Source organism: Anticarsia gemmatalis, chromosome 17 (assembly GCF_050436995.1).
Source record: "Anticarsia gemmatalis isolate Benzon Research Colony breed Stoneville strain chromosome 17, ilAntGemm2 primary, whole genome shotgun sequence".
NCBI lineage: Eukaryota > Metazoa > Arthropoda > Insecta > Lepidoptera > Erebidae > Anticarsia > Anticarsia gemmatalis.
This window is the reverse complement of record NC_134761.1, coordinates 11263891-11282104: the sequence shown is the minus strand read 5'-3', so window position 1 is coordinate 11282104 and position 18214 is coordinate 11263891. Positions and strand designations below refer to the sequence as shown.

Below are 18214 nucleotides of genomic sequence, written 5' to 3'. Positions count from 1 at the left end.
AATAGCACTGGTTAGACTGGTTAATAATCAAGTTGGAGATTATCAATTAACTAAGTTAGCTTTTTTACTATTCATTTTATAATGAAAAAAAATAGAGTCGCCCTACCATAATTATTGATAAAACATCCATTATCTATAAACTCTTTTCACTTATGAGAGCCATAACAATTACACCCATATTCCATACCATCAAACGACTCTATAAACCAAACCTTTTAAAATATTATCTCTATTTAAATATCTATAAAAGTACTAGTTTATACTAGGTCAAATTAGAAACGTTCTCAAACAGGAATCGAACCTATAACATGACAATTATCGATTATTAACCACTTACGTTTGACGTGAAACATTATTATAAACTGAACTGGTTTTCTTGACCGGTACTTCATTTAAAATTCAAAGAAAATCACTTGTATTACATAAACAGTTATTTTATCTAGAAAGCTCTATGCATACATAAAACCTAGTTATTTTGAACATAGGTAGAGTGTGGAAAGCGTCACTTTTGACGCTCTAATTTTTTTTAGGCATATAGTATAGTATAATATACATTTAGTCTCTGCCTACCCCTATGGAAAACTCGCATTATTATACGTATATAGTAAATGTCAAAGTCAAAATGGCCACGTAAAAAAATGTACAATTTACATGCTTTGGAAAATTCGGTATTTCCACATACATATGAAAAGCAAAGAAAAAAAACAATACCATCTTTACCATTTCAGCTTAACACACAAATACAAAAACAAAGCCACAAAAAATATTTATTTGATGTATTTTTTCTACAGTTTATCTCTACCTTAGTTGCGTCTCTACATTTTTTTTATTGAGACGGGACAATAGCCCAAGGGGTTAAAGGGGTTGACTAACGATCAAAAGGCCGTGAGGTCAAATCCATTTTTGCTGGATTACTTCAGGGAATCCCCTTTCTTGGGTATTTAAAATAAATGTAGAGATGTTTTAGTTTTCTTTTAGTAATGTACTATAAGATACGTAAGATATAAATGTATGTACGTTGTACAGTCTGTGTCAATACTAATACACTGTTCAATTTACAAATAATTTTAAGCATCAGAATTAGTATAATAATAGCTTATGTTAATAGTTTTCTAACCAATAGCAATAATTAAACGATATCGTCATAGAATGCTGCATGCTGCAGTATAAAGGATTTTTCATAGCGAGCTACACTAAAAAAATAAAATTAAAAAAAAAAAATCTATACTGTTAATCAACAGCGGTAAGGAGCAAAGAAAAACTCAAAAGCTCTGCTTTATCCATGAATCAAACCTAAGACTTTGCGATCAATACAACTAAATCAAAATTTTACTCCAAATTTAACCAAACAAGTATATAATATATTTATTACTAAACGTGTCCTAAGGCATTTGTAGAACATAATTAATAACTTGTATTTTTTCTTGACTCTACATAGAGCCTCCGGCGCTACACGAACTGTAATAAAGTCGTCTGGTTACGTCAAAGGGCTTTATAGAAAATAATCATTTAACACGAATATTCTGTATTTTTTTGTTTATGATCGGTATATAATAGAGGCGAAAGCGATGTATTATTATTATATGTTATAAATAGATGTAAATATTATGAATTTATATAAAATATATATAGATTGTGCCATTACTGTCCTACTTCTAGGCAATGTTCTTTACTTAAAAATGAGAATATCAACGATGCTAATCAAATGGTAGAGGAGAGGGTAGTTAAGATTAATTTTCAAAGCTTTTTGAAATTATTGTCAATTATTAGTAGCATGATCAAATTAGAAAACTTATTTAATATTTGTAACACATAAATATAGAGTAATTTAAAAATTACATTTCATATTCCACAAAAAAATCAATCTCTACCAGTAGTCAGCGTGTCTCTACAACCAAAATAATGACTCTACTATTAAACAAGTAGAAGACATATAAATTACTAGAGCCGTAGGCGATCGAGTTTCGTAGTATGGTACCACACAGACAAACGAACAAGGTCGCGCATGACCTGGCTGTGTTTAATAGTATAAAATTTATAACTATCATAGTTATAATCATTTAAACCGGTCCTATTATGCTCGGGATATGACTTGTGGAGTAGGTAGAGTCAACAAAAAAACACAGCCAAAATACTGCATAAAAATATGAATATAATAACCCCGAGCAATGACTTTTCAAACGGTGAAGGTAAACATCGTGATGAAACCTTGCATGCCTAAAAATTGTTGATCCCATTTCTTCAGGGCATACAAACTTCCTAACCCGGTCTTAGCAAGTGTGGTGGACTCAAGGCTTCTTTCCCAACACAATTTGTAAAGCGTGTTTTTTTACGGCTTTTAGCCCGCTTCATAATCAAAAAGTAATTTTCCTACTATTTTTATTTCAATTATTAGCACCTACGATGGTAGAGCATACACAAGCATTCATAGAATTACACCACAACAAATAATTACTTATTATTACGAGCTAATCCATACTAGTTATAACAATAACATCATCTGATTTGCATAAAAAAACAATTGTTTATACCAACCGTACCTACTTTAATCACGTCCGAGATTATTATGGGATTACGTTTTTTACTTTGTCAAGCAAATAATTGTTTTATTGTGTAAGAAGTCAAGTGAATGTCTGTAACTTTACGCTTGTTACGTTTATGGGTTAAGCAGGTATAATACACGCGGTTTTTTTTAAAGTAATTTTTGTCATTTTGCCTTGTCAAAAACTTATGAAATTATTTAAAATACATATATAATCACGCCTGTTATACCCGAAGGTGAAAGGCTGAAGTGTATTAAACACCGCGTTTTGATATTTACAATGTGAGTCCCATGTAATAGAGAGCAGGCCTATTGCCATATTCAGGACACGTTACCAAACTAAAAAAAAAACATATTTTATGCGACAAATTTACAATCAATAGGCATATTTTAAATTATATTTATTATTATGTATACAAACAGGTAAGGAAAAGTATAGAATAGAATATTATATAAAATAATTTATCCGCGAACAGTTTAATGGAGTACATAACTTTAACACTTAGGTATAAATGTTGATCAGCTGATAGTGTTTACATCTAGGTATGTAAATAATATAAGGAAACTGTTTACATTATAATAATTTTATAATAATGCATTTTAATTTGTTGTAAACAAGTGATTTTACTTGAGTTGAGATGAAATTGTCATCTTAACAGGATTCAAATTCGGGTAATTTTCATCAATATATTATTATATGTTTTTTAATTATAAACCTTTAAAGACTTTTTCTCACTAGATAGAACTGAGCTAAATGTTTGTCCTTATCTCAATCTTAATTCGAAGTGTTTTTTTAGAGTCTCACACTAAAACGTTTTGGTAATACATACATACAAAACATCACGCCTTTTTCCATGAGGGTTGGCAGAGACTATAGAACGCCACTTGTTACAAACCTTACAAACATTCTTTGCCTCAGTCACACCCATACATCTTGTCATATAGGACCGTATAATATAATTATGATAATGTCTACTCAATACCTAGTTACTAAAATCTTATGACCTGAACCACGTGACTTTTAGCTCATTTCGTTGTCATTATTAGTTTTTGCTGTATTTTTTACGATACAACTCTAGTTTTCGGCGTCAAAAATAGTCTGCCTCGGGCGTAGTATATTAGGTATTGTCTAAATTTGTTTTCAAGGTGCTCTTGCGAAGGATCGGCCTTTTACGGGTAAAATTGTAACAGTGTATATAATATAGGTATATATTAGTTTAAAAAAATGCTATTTTGAGCATAGAAATGTATACAAATGAAACTAGTTTAGAACATACTTGTTACATTTGAATATTATTATGATTATAGTTAGAAAATATTTTAGAAAGTCTATACTTATGTAAATAATATAAAATGAGACTGAAAACGAAGTAATTTATTTTTACTTGTAGGTATCAACACAGCTGTGCCTATTTGACTTTAAACATGAATGTACGAGTATGAATACCTACTTAGAAATTGTATTTTGTCATAATGTATATATTTTTATTACAGTCCCACTGCTAGGCACAGGTTTCCTTTCTAACGTGAGAGATGTTAGGCCTAGATACCTTTATAAGTCATAATGTTATATAAAATATTTTAAACCTATATCGGCCATACAATCCAACCATTTACTATTTGCTTCAAACTACAATGACCAAATCAAAATGTTGCTCAACCAATGAATAATGATACAAAATTTACTATCAAGTATCATTTCGTACAACCTATCCATCAAGTTTCGCAACATATCTTTACATTATTCTATTGTAAAGTATCAATCTGCGTTCGTCATTGTTCACTGAAGTCTACTCAAGGTTACTCAAAGGTTGAATGAAATGCCACATCGTATGACATTTTAAAATGTAAGAAATTGTATCAAGGCAGTTTTGAAATAGGTAAGATAGGCTTTAGTAGGTAACCTTAAAGCTTAAAAGCTTTTTATCTTCACAAAAATATTCATATCTTTATTTTAAAAACGAAGTAGTTTTCTCAAAGGTCGATTCGTAAGAAAATCCTTTGAATCTAAACTTACATTCCAATAAAAGCTAGAGCTAAGTTCATTGACCAATCAAATGGCCAATGCTTACGTAGTTACAATTTTACATAATTTAATTAGTCGGTACGTTTCAAAAACAAGAATGTATATAAAGCTTTTATTTTTGTAAAATTACGTAGCTCTATTCCCTATTTCTTATTATATTCTGTGGTCTGTGCCTACCCCTATGGGAGGGCGGGTGTTTTAATGTATTTATCTATGTATGTACGAAGCTTAAAACAAAAATCGTAACTTACGCATAACTCCCACTTTTTATTCAGTTTATCCTCACATATGTATATCAGCGCAATTCCTCCAAATTTCTGGTAGCAATCTAACCAATAAACCACAGCGGCATTTAACCAGAAATTTGAAACAAAGTTGGATTACGAAAGCCGTATGTTACTCCTCTAAATCCGTGTGAGAATGAAGCCAATTTTCTCCGCTGACACTTAATTTTGCAAAGCAAGTATAAATCAGTCGAAAGACCATATATCTGTTTCCACTGAAGGAGCTAGCAAGCCGAATGTTTAAGTCCTTGAATTATTTTAAAAATAAAATTTATTTGCCTTTTTTCGCTGTAAATGAATTTCAGTTGATATCAGGGATTATGTGATGAAAAATGTCCAATATTTTTGTTTTACATTGAAGATACTATTACATAGTAGTTTTTGTAGTCTTGCAAAAATGTTAGGTGCGTAGTACTCGTAACTGGCGATCCTGTATAACAAAGTGTATGGAGGTGAATTTAGTAAGGGAAGTTTGTAAGGACCTTACTAAGTGGCGTACTCTGGTCTCTACCTAACTCTAGGAAAAAAAGGGGTGATTTTAAGTATGTTTACTATTATATATTTAAGCATACATTTTTTCTGATACTACAGCCATAATACCTGTCAGTGACTCAAAAATGTATGTTGTAGTATCCGCATCTTAATATGTTAAACAATTGATTTGAAACAATATATCAGTTCAGAGAAACAATCTAAAAATAGCTCACAGAACATTTGCATATAAATCGATGTAGAATTTCAATCTGTTCTAAAACTTGGGCCTTGAAGCCGGCGATGTGGGAGGATTAGAAAAAATATACACGCGTATACTAAAAAAAAAAACAATTAAATTGTTTTCCTATTAAGGATTTAGGAAGCCTGTATACATAAATTTTATAAGGATTAAAAATATATACATAGACAATCTATAGCATTTTTTTGTGTATTAATTTAACTAGTAGCTAATTCTGTTCTATATAAAACAATCACCAAGCATATAGACTTATTACGTTTAAAAAACATTTACCAATTTTCAACAAACAGTAGTCAACTTCAGCTCCGAACAACCAAAAACTTTATCTCAAAATGGAAGACCGACTTTTTATAAAAATCATAATAAAACAATAAACACTACTAAAAAAAACCTCATCGAATTTTCCAAATCGAAAAATCGTCAAATTGAACATCAAATAATAATCAAAAGCCTCTAAATTATACAATAAAAAATCATCAAAACCGAAGACCTAGTTTTTATAAAAATCATGTTAAAACAATAAACTTCTGGTTTTACAGTTTCCTGGATACCATCAGGAACTAAAGGCTCGCGTGTTCTCTCGCCCCACTTAAAAACCGTGAATTTATTGTTAAAACATAAAAAACCGTACGTGATGTGTTCAAAGCAACCTTGGCCTACAAGTTGCGCTTGGTTGTGTATGGTTACCAAGAACAATGTTAAAAAATTGCGGTTGCTACTCTAAGATTTGTTGGGAGGTTCCGTACTTGCACAAAATATCGTTTGAAAATTTTCATTCGCACAAATTCAACATCTTTTTACTTATATATTCTTAATACATCAATGTCAATGAATGCGATATATCAATGAATGCGATATATCAATGAATGCGAATTCGATTGTAGCCAACTAGTTACTATTTTTATTCAATCTTTCGTTCCTGATTCTTTCTAAATTTAACTGTTATATTTTCTCATATGACTTTTTTCCTCTGAACATACAATCCTTTTTCTTCTGATTACCGAACCTTTAGCAACGTACTTGTCATGAGTATGATAAAATAACCGTCCTTATTTCCAAAACTTACAGAAAGTCGGTAAGAATCAAAACTAAACTATAACGCAGTTTATAGACAGAACGCTAAATCCGTTCATTGTTCCACCAAACGCGATCACGAGCGAGTACGTGTTTTGTATAACCTCAAGCCTTTAATACCTTCGAAACGTACTTTTTATCAAACACTCGAAAAACGGCCCTTTGAGTACCTTTTGAGGTTATGGGATTGTCATCTGACTAGAACATATCGCACTCAGTAGAAGAAGGTCGTAAAAGTTTTATGAGAATTCCGACTTATGACGTTCTGGAAGTGCAACTGCAAAAAAAATATTTAAAAAAAACAAAAATTTTACTAATCAGAATATGAATTTGATATTTGATAGGAATACTTTTGCATAAAACCCTAAATGTTGACTATTTTTCTATCAATAATCAAAGGCTTTCTTTTCAACCTAACCTTGTAATTCAAGAGTGTTAAAAAAATAGGTTAGCAGTAATAAAATAAGTAGTAAATATAATTTATTGATCATACATCAGTCGGTAACCATTGTAAAACAACACAATCATAATCTGACACTGTATTTGGTGACGCCAAATTAGTATACACACAAATATGGATACAAACCTATTTGTATACTTGTGCACACATTGGTAATGTGTTCACATAGATTATAGTTGTAGAAGTGACTTTTAACTAACGTATTTTTAATATAGTGACATAAGCTGACTCTTGGTTAGAGAAATTAAAAGAAAAGTTAATGCAAAAATATGTATTTTTTTCAAATAATTATGTGTTATTGTATGTCTAAAATTTATATTCATGAAAGTTACTTAAATCATTAGAAAATTAATGAACAAATCCTTATAAAGTCGTTGGTTAGGTGGTAACGAAAATTGTATATAAAACTCATTATAGCTTAAAATTGGTCACTGCATTTTGCAAAACGTTAAAAGTTTTTAATTTACAAAAATTAATAGCCAAATAATCCTTGGCTTTAAAATTACTTATCGGCTCGGCCACTTGATGAAAAATTAATTGTTTAATTATTTTACACTAGATTAAATTTACGCTCGTGCATCCATTAATTTTAATAACCAGCCGCCATTAAAAAAATATACGTTAATAATTACGCAACACGAAATTGTAGGTATAAAATTTGTAATAACATGTCTGTATTTTTTAGTGCCTGCACAGTGGGTCTCATGTACTTAGAGTCGCTTTAGAAATTTATAGGTCAAACATAGTTAAAATTCACACCATGCACATATGAATGGATAATTATGGCAAGAACTAGGTCAAAATGGACATATCTTGAAAAGGGCGGTTTGTGACCTCATTGTGACCTTACCGATAAAAGTAATGTTTGGGTCAGAACACATTTTAGAAGTGCAAGTATCTTTGAACGTGTCTATTTCCTTCCAAATGGTACGACTTACTAAACGTTGTGGTACATTAAACTTTATCGAGAGCAAAGGCTTAAGGTATTAACGTCTTATTTACTTTCTATTGGGAATATAAGGAAATCAAAGTAAGGACCAATATTTTCTTATGACATCACAAACATATAAACGTGAAAGTCAAATCATACAAAATATTACTAAAACTTATACTATCATGAACTGTAAACGGCGATTATGAATAATACAGAGATAATTCACATGACAAGAATTAAAACAAATAATATGAAATAATGTTTTATTCTGCATTTGCCACTATTCAAATAAATAGCAGCGTATGATATAAAAAAATCTACAGAAACCTCAAAACCATATTTCCTGGTAGTATTAATTGATAGTGTAACAAATCAATTATACTTGAGAACATTATGACGCGGAACATGGCGTCCGTTTAATTGTCTACACAACATTCAGAACGATATTTAATTGTTTATTAATTAAATATTTGAAACCACACACGATTATCAAACTTTATTATACAAAAAAAGTTTGCAAATATATGTTTTTTGGACTCTACCATACAATCAACGTTTCGAATATTTTTATTTAGGACTGACATGACATTAATATGTCTAAATAAACACCAAAGTCTAAACCCAACTTTCTTATAGGCATACAATCTCTGTAGCTTAGTCTCTAGGCATAAAAGCCAAAATTATGGCTACCGAAAAATTACAAGCAAAATCTACAACACGACAAAACATGAGCATGCTACGATTGATATACCAAAAAAGAAATGTTTTATTAAAACGTTCAAAAGTGTGAAAACAAATAAAGATACGGCACTAGATTAAATTCTTTCTATTTTAAGACTTACTTAAATATCATTCCTTAAATAAGACGTTTGAAATTCTAGTATTGTCTGCACAGTGAGACGAAAATATTAAATGTAGACAAAAAATATTTTGTTCATAATAATGACAGTATTTTACGAAAAAATATTTAACTTTCATTTCAGTTTTTAGATATTGAAGTTGCATATTTTTTAAATAAAATCGTAAAATCTCATTTCAGAAACGATTTCTATTCAAAAATATATTTAAAATTTTACATAATTGTGTTTAGTTAAAGGTTTATTTTAAGTATATTCTATTGTTTGCGTCCCTTCAATAAACATAATGTAGTACATAAAGAGTCCTTTTTCGTCAGTCCCTTTCATAACACAAGAAAGGATTTACGACTTAACCCTAAAATATAAAGGCAAATCCGAAAATCTCGCCAAAATCCGGTACTATAAAATAGTGGCAGCATAAAGTAAATAAAATGCATCTACGTTGCGTCGTGTGACAATCCTTCACTTATACGTAATTTATATTCACTTCCTAGTGTCGGAATAATCCAGCCTTTTCACTGCTGTTTAACATATATCGAGTCAACACTCCCGTCGCCGCATTTAAATTTAAAACCGATATCTTTTATATATTTTTTACTGTATCCCGCTGCAGATTTCAAAAGATAATGCTGTTTTGTTGTACGGATCTGAGAATATGGCTGTTTAATATTTATAGAGAAAACTGGAGATATAGTTGGAGATGTTTTCTTGCTTTGAACGAAAGCATATTGATAGGCGATGAGATCTTCCGGATAATCGTTTTTGTATTATTGTTGTTTTTTTAGTATTCCAGCATTACTCTACTACATTATTTCTGGCCAGTTCAATCGAAAAAGGTTATATCACTATGCAGTAGTTAGTAGTTATAAATATGGCTTCAAATTAATACATTTGGCACCATTTTTATTTAATTACAAAGTATATAGCAGGATAACGGTATCCTCATTAAGTAAATTACTTATGTTACTTAAGTACTTAGTCTTGTCTTAAGCAGAATCTTTTTCTTTAAGGACGAGACTAATATTTAGATACCTCTTAATGAAGGCACTAATCTAGTAAAGTAAGTGGAAAATGTTTCAGGAAGCTTGTTTTCGAAGCGATTGTATAGGAAATAACATTAGCCAACTAGAGTGATATATTTGAGTTGAATTGCGCGACAAAATAAAATTTAAATTTGCTATGAATTGTATCAATTCCTTATTTGTTTAACAAAATCATTCAAAGTTTAATTAAAGTAACAAGAATACGAAATCATAAAAGCAAAATAAAATTAATATCGATTCCGAAAAGCGACTTCAAAATGAACTCCCAAAAATGCGTATTTCGCAATTATCGAAACGAAAATAATATCGAAAAATTAATATGAACACAAAATTCTCTCGGAATCGAAGTTAATAACGGGCAATATGGCGCGGGACTTCCAATCCGTATTCCTTGGTAGATCAAATTGCTTCTGTAATAAGGGTCCGATTTTAATAAAAAAGGAACTTTCATTTTGACTATTATCTACAAACAAAGTGCGGACATCATCTGGGCCTTTCGACAATGGGGACCTATAATCGGGACCTTCTTTGTTCCGCGTTAAAAGCCTTGAAAGTGTCTAACATCTTCATTAATATTACGGAACCTACTTTGGTTCTGTTCGGCAGGGAACGATTTAATCCCACTGTGCGATCAAATTAATTATTTGTGGGTGCATTGTTAAGTGCCATCGGAATAAGCATTCGCATTTTTATTTACCGGTGGGAAATAGCAGCTTGTAAATTACCGATTAGAAATACAACATTTTTGTTATTATAAATGCATAACATAATTATCAAGCTACTGTCTGTTTTAAAATTTATAATTGACAGTATGTCAATTTATTATTGCCATTTTATTTATATTGACGTTAGAATTTGCATATTTGAAATTAAAACACTTGATTGAGGAAGTCGTCCAAAATAAATAATTAATAACAAAATATAAAAACTTTGTAAATGTAAAATAAATTAAACAGGTCCTTAACATAAATCGTAATTAAACAACAAATATTGGTTATAAACCGATACACGTTTTGTTATATTACAAAATACAATTTGCAATTACCGCCGAATACAAATAAATAACCTAATTTGTATTAATAATACAAATTATGCGTTCATTAAAACGAACAGAGCAATTTAAATGCATATTATTACGCTTGTAACCCCATATGGCATAAACAGTTTACGTACAATGCAACATTAGTTTTGGCATTTCGAAAGTAGAGAAAATGTCAATAGGAGTTTTATGCCTCTATAAATGCTAGTTTCGGCTCAAAATAGAATGCGTGGGTTATTTAATATTGAGTACATTTATAGATACACATCTTAAGACTTGATTTGATCCTTATACGAATACAGATTTTAAGGAAAGATTGGAACGTAAACACAGATATTTTGGATTTCTCGATCAGTAAATTATTTAATTTATTCCTTTAAGTGACAAAAATTAAATTTATGCTAAGATGTTACTTTTATGAAATTATAATAAAGTTATAGTTTCTAAAACTGTATATAGAGTCACCCAATTATTCAACGTGGGTGTCGTATAAAGCCTACGAGGCTACGGCTAGGCCTACGAGGCGAGGTCATAATGGCACATGCATGCCTTCATTCACGGCAATTTCTATTTAAATATACTTTAAAATGTGTATAAATTATGATAAAATGTTTGCATAAAAAATATTTCAAATAAATTCCATTCTTATTTTTTTCGTAGTAGAGTTGATTTTTCCACAACTCTACATTTGATAGAGCACCTAAATGGTAAATAAAAAAAAACTAGTTTCCTAAAAGGAAGTCATTATTAATCATCTTCAAGCCTTCTGGCCTCGTGGCTTGCGAAAATTCCGAAATACGACTCTACTAACTAACTAGGAAGTATGTTGACCTTCGCACAAATCGATAGAGCCTATAACATTAGTTACGAATAATGACACACATATATAAACGATTTAGACTCTACCATGCTTTATCTTAACCTCTTATAAGTATATCAATCAAAAAGTTTACTTTAAGTTTCCGTTTAGGATAATAATAAATACTTTTTATTACAATATACAAATAGTATATAAAATGAAAAATACTACTTTAAAATGTAGAATACACCTAAGAAAGAGAAAGGATACTAAAAAAATAAAATAAAAACTGAACGTCTAACACAAAAGGTCACGCTAAACTCTCGATTCGTAGACATTGATATATAGAGCTGTAGAGCAATCTCTATTTACCCAGGAAACGAACCGGCTGCCCTTGTACAGCCGGTACGACGCGCTTACAATAATAAGTGTCTTATAAACATATAGTGTTGCCAAGTAGTAGAGTTCCTCGTTCATATAAATTACACGAGTTATCGTTGGTCTTCCGCGAGGATATGTAGAGTCCAGTTTTAAATGCAATTATAATTTTCTTTTTTGCGACTCTACCATAATTTTCCTTTGAGTCACAACTGTGTAATACAAGTAATTACAGATTTTATGATATATTTTTGTAGAGTCAATTATATTTGTAAACCAGATTTTTATGCGACTATACTTACAAAAATCATACACAAATTATTATATTTTTATATTTGTATTATACTTAAATATATGGCCTAGAATATACGTACATTTAAACTACTTAACATTATAATTAGCCATTTAATTATTACGCCTAAAACCATGGAATATTTTCACACTACCAACCTCGCACCATAGTAGGAAACTTGGCATAACTTTATAATTCTGCAATGTACACGTGTTCGCGACACGTGTAAGCTTACAAATAGTTTAATACCAAAACGGAGACAAGGACTAAAACATTTACCGGAAGACTATATGTGGTATATAGTATATAGGAAGTAAAATTGCAATAGAATTATGGAAATCATAGACTTATAAGGATTTATACATATTTATTTAGAAATATATGAATATCAAAATACATATAATTTGAAATTAATAACACACTGCTAAAACAGAGATTTATAATTGAAATTTTAAAAAAAAAAGGATAATATTGCTAATATTTTTTTTTAAATGCAATGACCATAAAAAGGATCCAAAAATAAACTCTGATAAATAAATTGAGTGCCGCTAATTATTTGCATTTATTGACATGTGCCAATATTCATTAAAGATAATATCAATGTCAAACGAATAAACAGCGTGTGAATAATTCGCAAAGTTTAGCCAGAATGGCAATCGCAATAAACATCAAAGTAGAAACTAATATTCTTTACTTAGAAGTAATTACTGGGAATAATAACAAATTCAATAAAATTGCTGTCCCATAAACAGTTAAAACAAACAATGTTGAAATTACACTACTTAAAGTATAAACAGACCAAACAAAACATAGGAAAGGCAAGTGAACCAATTTAAAAATGTTTATTACAGACACTGCCTATTGCAAGAAACTCCATCCCATTAATTTTCCCTAAGAAATTACCATCAAACAGTCTAGTCATTAAATGACTCCTTTTCAAGTTAAAACGAAGGAAGTTACAATTTTCTAAAGACTGTAATGGTTACAGCTGTCATTTCACTTATAACTTTATTATAGGCTTCAAGCGTATTTACTGAAACCCATTTAAATTGTTTGAAAATGTTTTATTCATGAACCAGTTTACACAGCTGTTCGATTTCATAAAAATAATTAAGTTAACTATTGAGCGAAATTCTTATTAAAAATATCGCCGATGTAAAAATTGAAAAGCTTGAAAAATTGAGTTGGTGGAATCAAATAAAATTCTTGCTGAGTCGCATCCGCCGGATCTACTCGGTCCGGTCCGTTTCCGATCCGGTAGTGCTGCTTAAATATGATTTTAGTAAGAACTAATATTAAATGAAGACTCTATTAATATAATCGTGACTTTGAAATGCAACTGCATTCATTTTTTATCGCCGCTCTTAGTCATCACCAATTTTGCAACCAGAAAAACGCAGTCTAGACATTTTTAAACACTTAATTTGTGTTACACATACCAAGTCACGTACGATATAATATAGTTAAATATAAAAAATGGTTACGGTCCGAGTTATATTCAGTTTTTCCTTCTCAGGTACGAATATGATTCATCGATGTCATTGAGATATTGACATTGCTATATTTGAACAAAGCTAAAGTATCATATCGTCAAGTAGGTACTGATCAAGATATCGGGATACAAAAAATAGAAGAACTATTTGTAGCGCTTAGAGAAAGAACAGTATAGAGGCAATGACCTATTACTGCACGTGGATTGGTACAACGTCAACGCACTTAGAGCCGAACAAAACTAACATATTACCTAAATTCAACAAACGAACAGCAATCATACCGGCCAAACTTAATATCAGACCGAAAAAAAGCCGGCAAAAAATTACCTAGCAACAGAATAGTCACGAACAACACGACACGTGATTAATCGACGCAGAGCCGTTGCAATTCTGGCCTAAAACAAATTGTTAGAGAACCAAAAAAAGGTTTTAATAATAACTGCGTTTTAACCTGGATACGGCGCAAAAACTTACCTCTATTCACCTTGAGCGTGGGTGTCCTGAACTTTATTTTAGTTGCCATCTGACAAACCCTTTTTTGTCTCGAATCTTGAATATAAATAAGTTTCGGAAAAAAGCTGCTTTTTTTCAACGAAAGTGGTTTGGCTTTGATTTGATGTGGATCTGGTTTCGTCACTCGTTGACGGATCATGACTTAGAGACCTAGTTAATATAATATATTACGTATATAAAAGACTTCAAGGTCACTCGGGTGTTTACAATTTTCCGCATCGTTTTTTTTCAAACGTAACCTTGATTTAGCATTCGATTTTTTTAATGACCTTCACACAGTATTCTATGACTTTCAACGCGCTAGTTTTCTAGTGATCATAAGATGTGGGTGTTGTTTTACTAAGCGGGTAGCGGAACTTGAAACAGCACATTAATCAAGTGAGTCCGGATATCCATTAGGCTTTCCCTAAACCGAAGCGCTTATCTTCAAGGAAAAATAGCTGGCTAGCTACTGTCCTCAAGCCGCTTCCTACATGATTTGATAATAACTTCCTGCGTCCTTAACATCCTCGTTAGTCAATGTTTTGTATAAACGAAACACGGAAATGTTTATTGCACTTGAACATTTTATAGCTCTAGTTGGTATTCGTTCAAATAGAATTACAAATTACCAGTTTAGTGAAATGACTTATCGTGTTCTATTTTGAACGAGTTTTTTACTTGAACTGAATTTTGTTTACATGAATAACGATGACGTATCAATATTGAACTCAGTAACATAAATACTTGTAATGCTGACCACAGTAGAGACGATATGTACCGACAATAGTTGACGTAAAACAAAACAACAACTGTTAATACAACGCAATATTGTATACTCACAGTAGAGATTTCGACTTGTTTGTAATAATAATAATTCCTATGATAACAATATCATTAATAGTAAGGACACTGAGTTAATGTTGCACCACCTTGCATACTAATTGGACGTAGCCCGGCTCCGCGAATCGGACATGCCTGAAATAATAATAGTGCTCCCACAATTAAACAGATAACGTTGATTTTCCACCTCGAACGCGAATTTACATTATAGTTGGGCACAAATTGCCTGTAAAATTTGAAAACGTGATCTCGACTAACCGTTTTCTCTCTTGTTCACAGACTAAGAAGAACAACCCGAACCACATAAAGAGGCCGATGAACGCGTTCATGGTGTGGTCTCAGATAGAGCGCAGGAAAATATGCGAACAGACCCCAGACATGCACAACGCGGAGATATCCAAGAACCTCGGCCGCGTGTGGAAGACGCTCAACGATGAAGAGCGCCAGCCCTTCATCGACGAGGCCGAGAGGTTGAGACAACTACACATGCGGGAGTACCCAGACTACAAGTACAGACCGCGCAAGAAGACCGCCAAGTCCGAAAGATCCGGACAAAAAACTGGCGGCGTGACGAAACCGAAGCGCAAGCAACGCGCTGATTCAAATAACAACAGAGGTGTCGCTAGGCGAAGGAGACCAGTGCCGACCGTCCCCAGCGTGCCAGCGGAGACGCCCGCGCCTCCTCCGCTGCCCGCGTCCCCCGCTGGCTCGCCCGACTCCCCCGAGTCCGCGTGCTTCTATGAGGACCACAACCGCCGCGAGCCGGCGGACCTGACGGATCTCTACTCCATCACGGACCTGCTGCCGCTGCCGGCGGACTGCGAGGTCGACCTCGACGCGCTGACGACGGACTTCGATACGGCATCCTCATCGTCAGGGTCGCACTTCGAGTTTTCGTGCACGCCCGACGTGTCAGACATGCTGAGCGAGATCGGCGTGGCGAGCGACTGGGTGGACCACACGTTCTCGTTCTCGTCTTAGAGCGGTGTTAGGGTCGCCACGGCCGCTGCCGGCCGGTTCCACTGATCTCATGCGGTCGGCCAACGGGCCGCCCCACGGAGGCCGACGATGCGGCGACCGCTCGCCGCCCCGCCTAGAGAGTGCCTATCCAAAATGACGTGTCGACATTTGGATTTAATGTACAAAGTTATTTAATAAGGATCGAGGGTGAAAATTGTTTTGACAACCGACCGCACGGTCGCGTTCCTCTTCGGTTCGTACGATTACTTTAATCGTTTAGTTTTAAAGTTTCCTTTTCGATAACGGCGACGCCTCGTCTAGGAAGTGGCATCAGGTTTTATAAACGTAGGCTGTGAGTTGGTTCTTTTTTGTCGTGTTTTGCTTTCGTTATTAAATTTATGATTTCGACACATAATGGAGGTAATTTCCAAACGACACGTCTCAGACGCATCTCAGTAAATAATCCGTCTGCTCTCCGTCGCCTGGTTAGATAGCCATGGGCCAGTCAGGTCGCCCGCCCCACGCTCGCATCGCGTTGTCGCGCCGTGTTCTTTGTACGTGTACATTACACGACTTGGCTTCTAGTGCATTCTAAAATCGTAAGTTTGCATTCTACGTCACACCTTCTTTTTTATTTTATTAACATTTGTACTTTTAAGAGTCGTCTTTTAATTTGAAACGTCTTAGATCGAAATATGTATCATTCTTCGAGTAATAGAAAAATAAGACTAGTTATAGTCGTTTGTCTTGCGTTCGTATATACTGTACGTAAGTTCACTTTATACTTTGATGCACACGTAGATGATAGTTAAACATTATTATTTTACTATTGGAAGCTGATCGGTATGTCATTGGAAGAATTTCGGTGTGCGGGAGTTAGTGTTTGTCTCGGTTGGACGCGGGGGACCCCTACCTCGATTGTTTGTCGCCGGACCGAGTGGCGCGTGCTCATTCAATTCTGTCGCTGCTGTATAAGATGTCTCTTCCGCTACGCGTTTCTCGCTCCCCTTCGAGTTGGTTGGAATACAGTGGTAGGGGTCCACCGTTTGTTTTATATTAAATGTACGAGTCGGTCTTGTAAGTTAGGATTCGTAAAGTAAGGTTAATATTCGTTCAATGGTTAGGTATGAGATATATTGTACAGTACGATGGCACCTATGGATCGATGTGAAGGGACACTTTCAATTCTCGTTTATTTCTTCTTCTAGCTACATTGACAACACAATAATGTCTATAGAAAGATACATATCAATAATTGGAATGCGTTGTACCGCGGGACGGTCGGTTAAAAAGAAATATTATATTGGATGGGTCAACAAAATGTTAGTTTTCAAACACAAAATGTTTTGCTAATTCAAACTCTGTGATTTACTTTATGGATTTTCTAAATTATAAGGTTCTAGTGGAGACTGATATCGCATAGATTAGTTTTAGCAGCGCTAGCTTCTCTAACTCTATTATTTTTTTGTTAATTTTTAATACTGGGCATAACATTTTATATTGTGAAAAAATTGAATACGTACATATTTTTGATATTTTGCATTGTTGTGGAATACGGGTTCGGGACTTTTACAAAATATTGTCAATATTATAATAGATAGTCAGAATATTTGGGGATTAGATAGCAAAAAGAAAACAAAATAAAAATCATGATATTTTAGGTATTGAAAAATTAAATTCGTTTCTCGATTCCGCTTTCCACAGCAGAGCATAAGCTAACAAATTGTATTTAAACAAAAAAAAAAATAAAAAAATTGCTAAAAAATCTGTCAATTCATTGAAAATCGTGTCAGTTACGGGGTAATGTTTAATGAGAATGTTGCCTCAATCATTATTAAGATAGATACCCTTCTACATAATATACCTGTTTTCAAATTGTAACAATATTTGTAGATATTTCTGTGTCCCAAAAATATACGGGATCCGTTGTGCTAGGTAAGAAAGAAAATGCTTTACCTATATTAT

The 18214-nt window shown here is 32.9% G+C and overlaps 1 protein-coding gene across 1 annotated transcript in view; it reads left to right on the top strand.

Moving 5' to 3' along the window:
- LOC142980122 (uncharacterized) overlaps nt 1–17896 on the top strand; it is a 94287-nt gene extending 76391 nt beyond the window's left edge. Inside the window, exon 2 of the mRNA XM_076125431.1 lies at nt 15569–17896. Coding sequence (XP_075981546.1) covers nt 15569–16270 — 702 coding nt within the window. The 3' untranslated portion in view covers nt 16271–17896. The remainder of the gene's footprint in view (nt 1–15568) is intronic.
- Nucleotides 17897–18214: the final 318 nt, after the last annotated feature.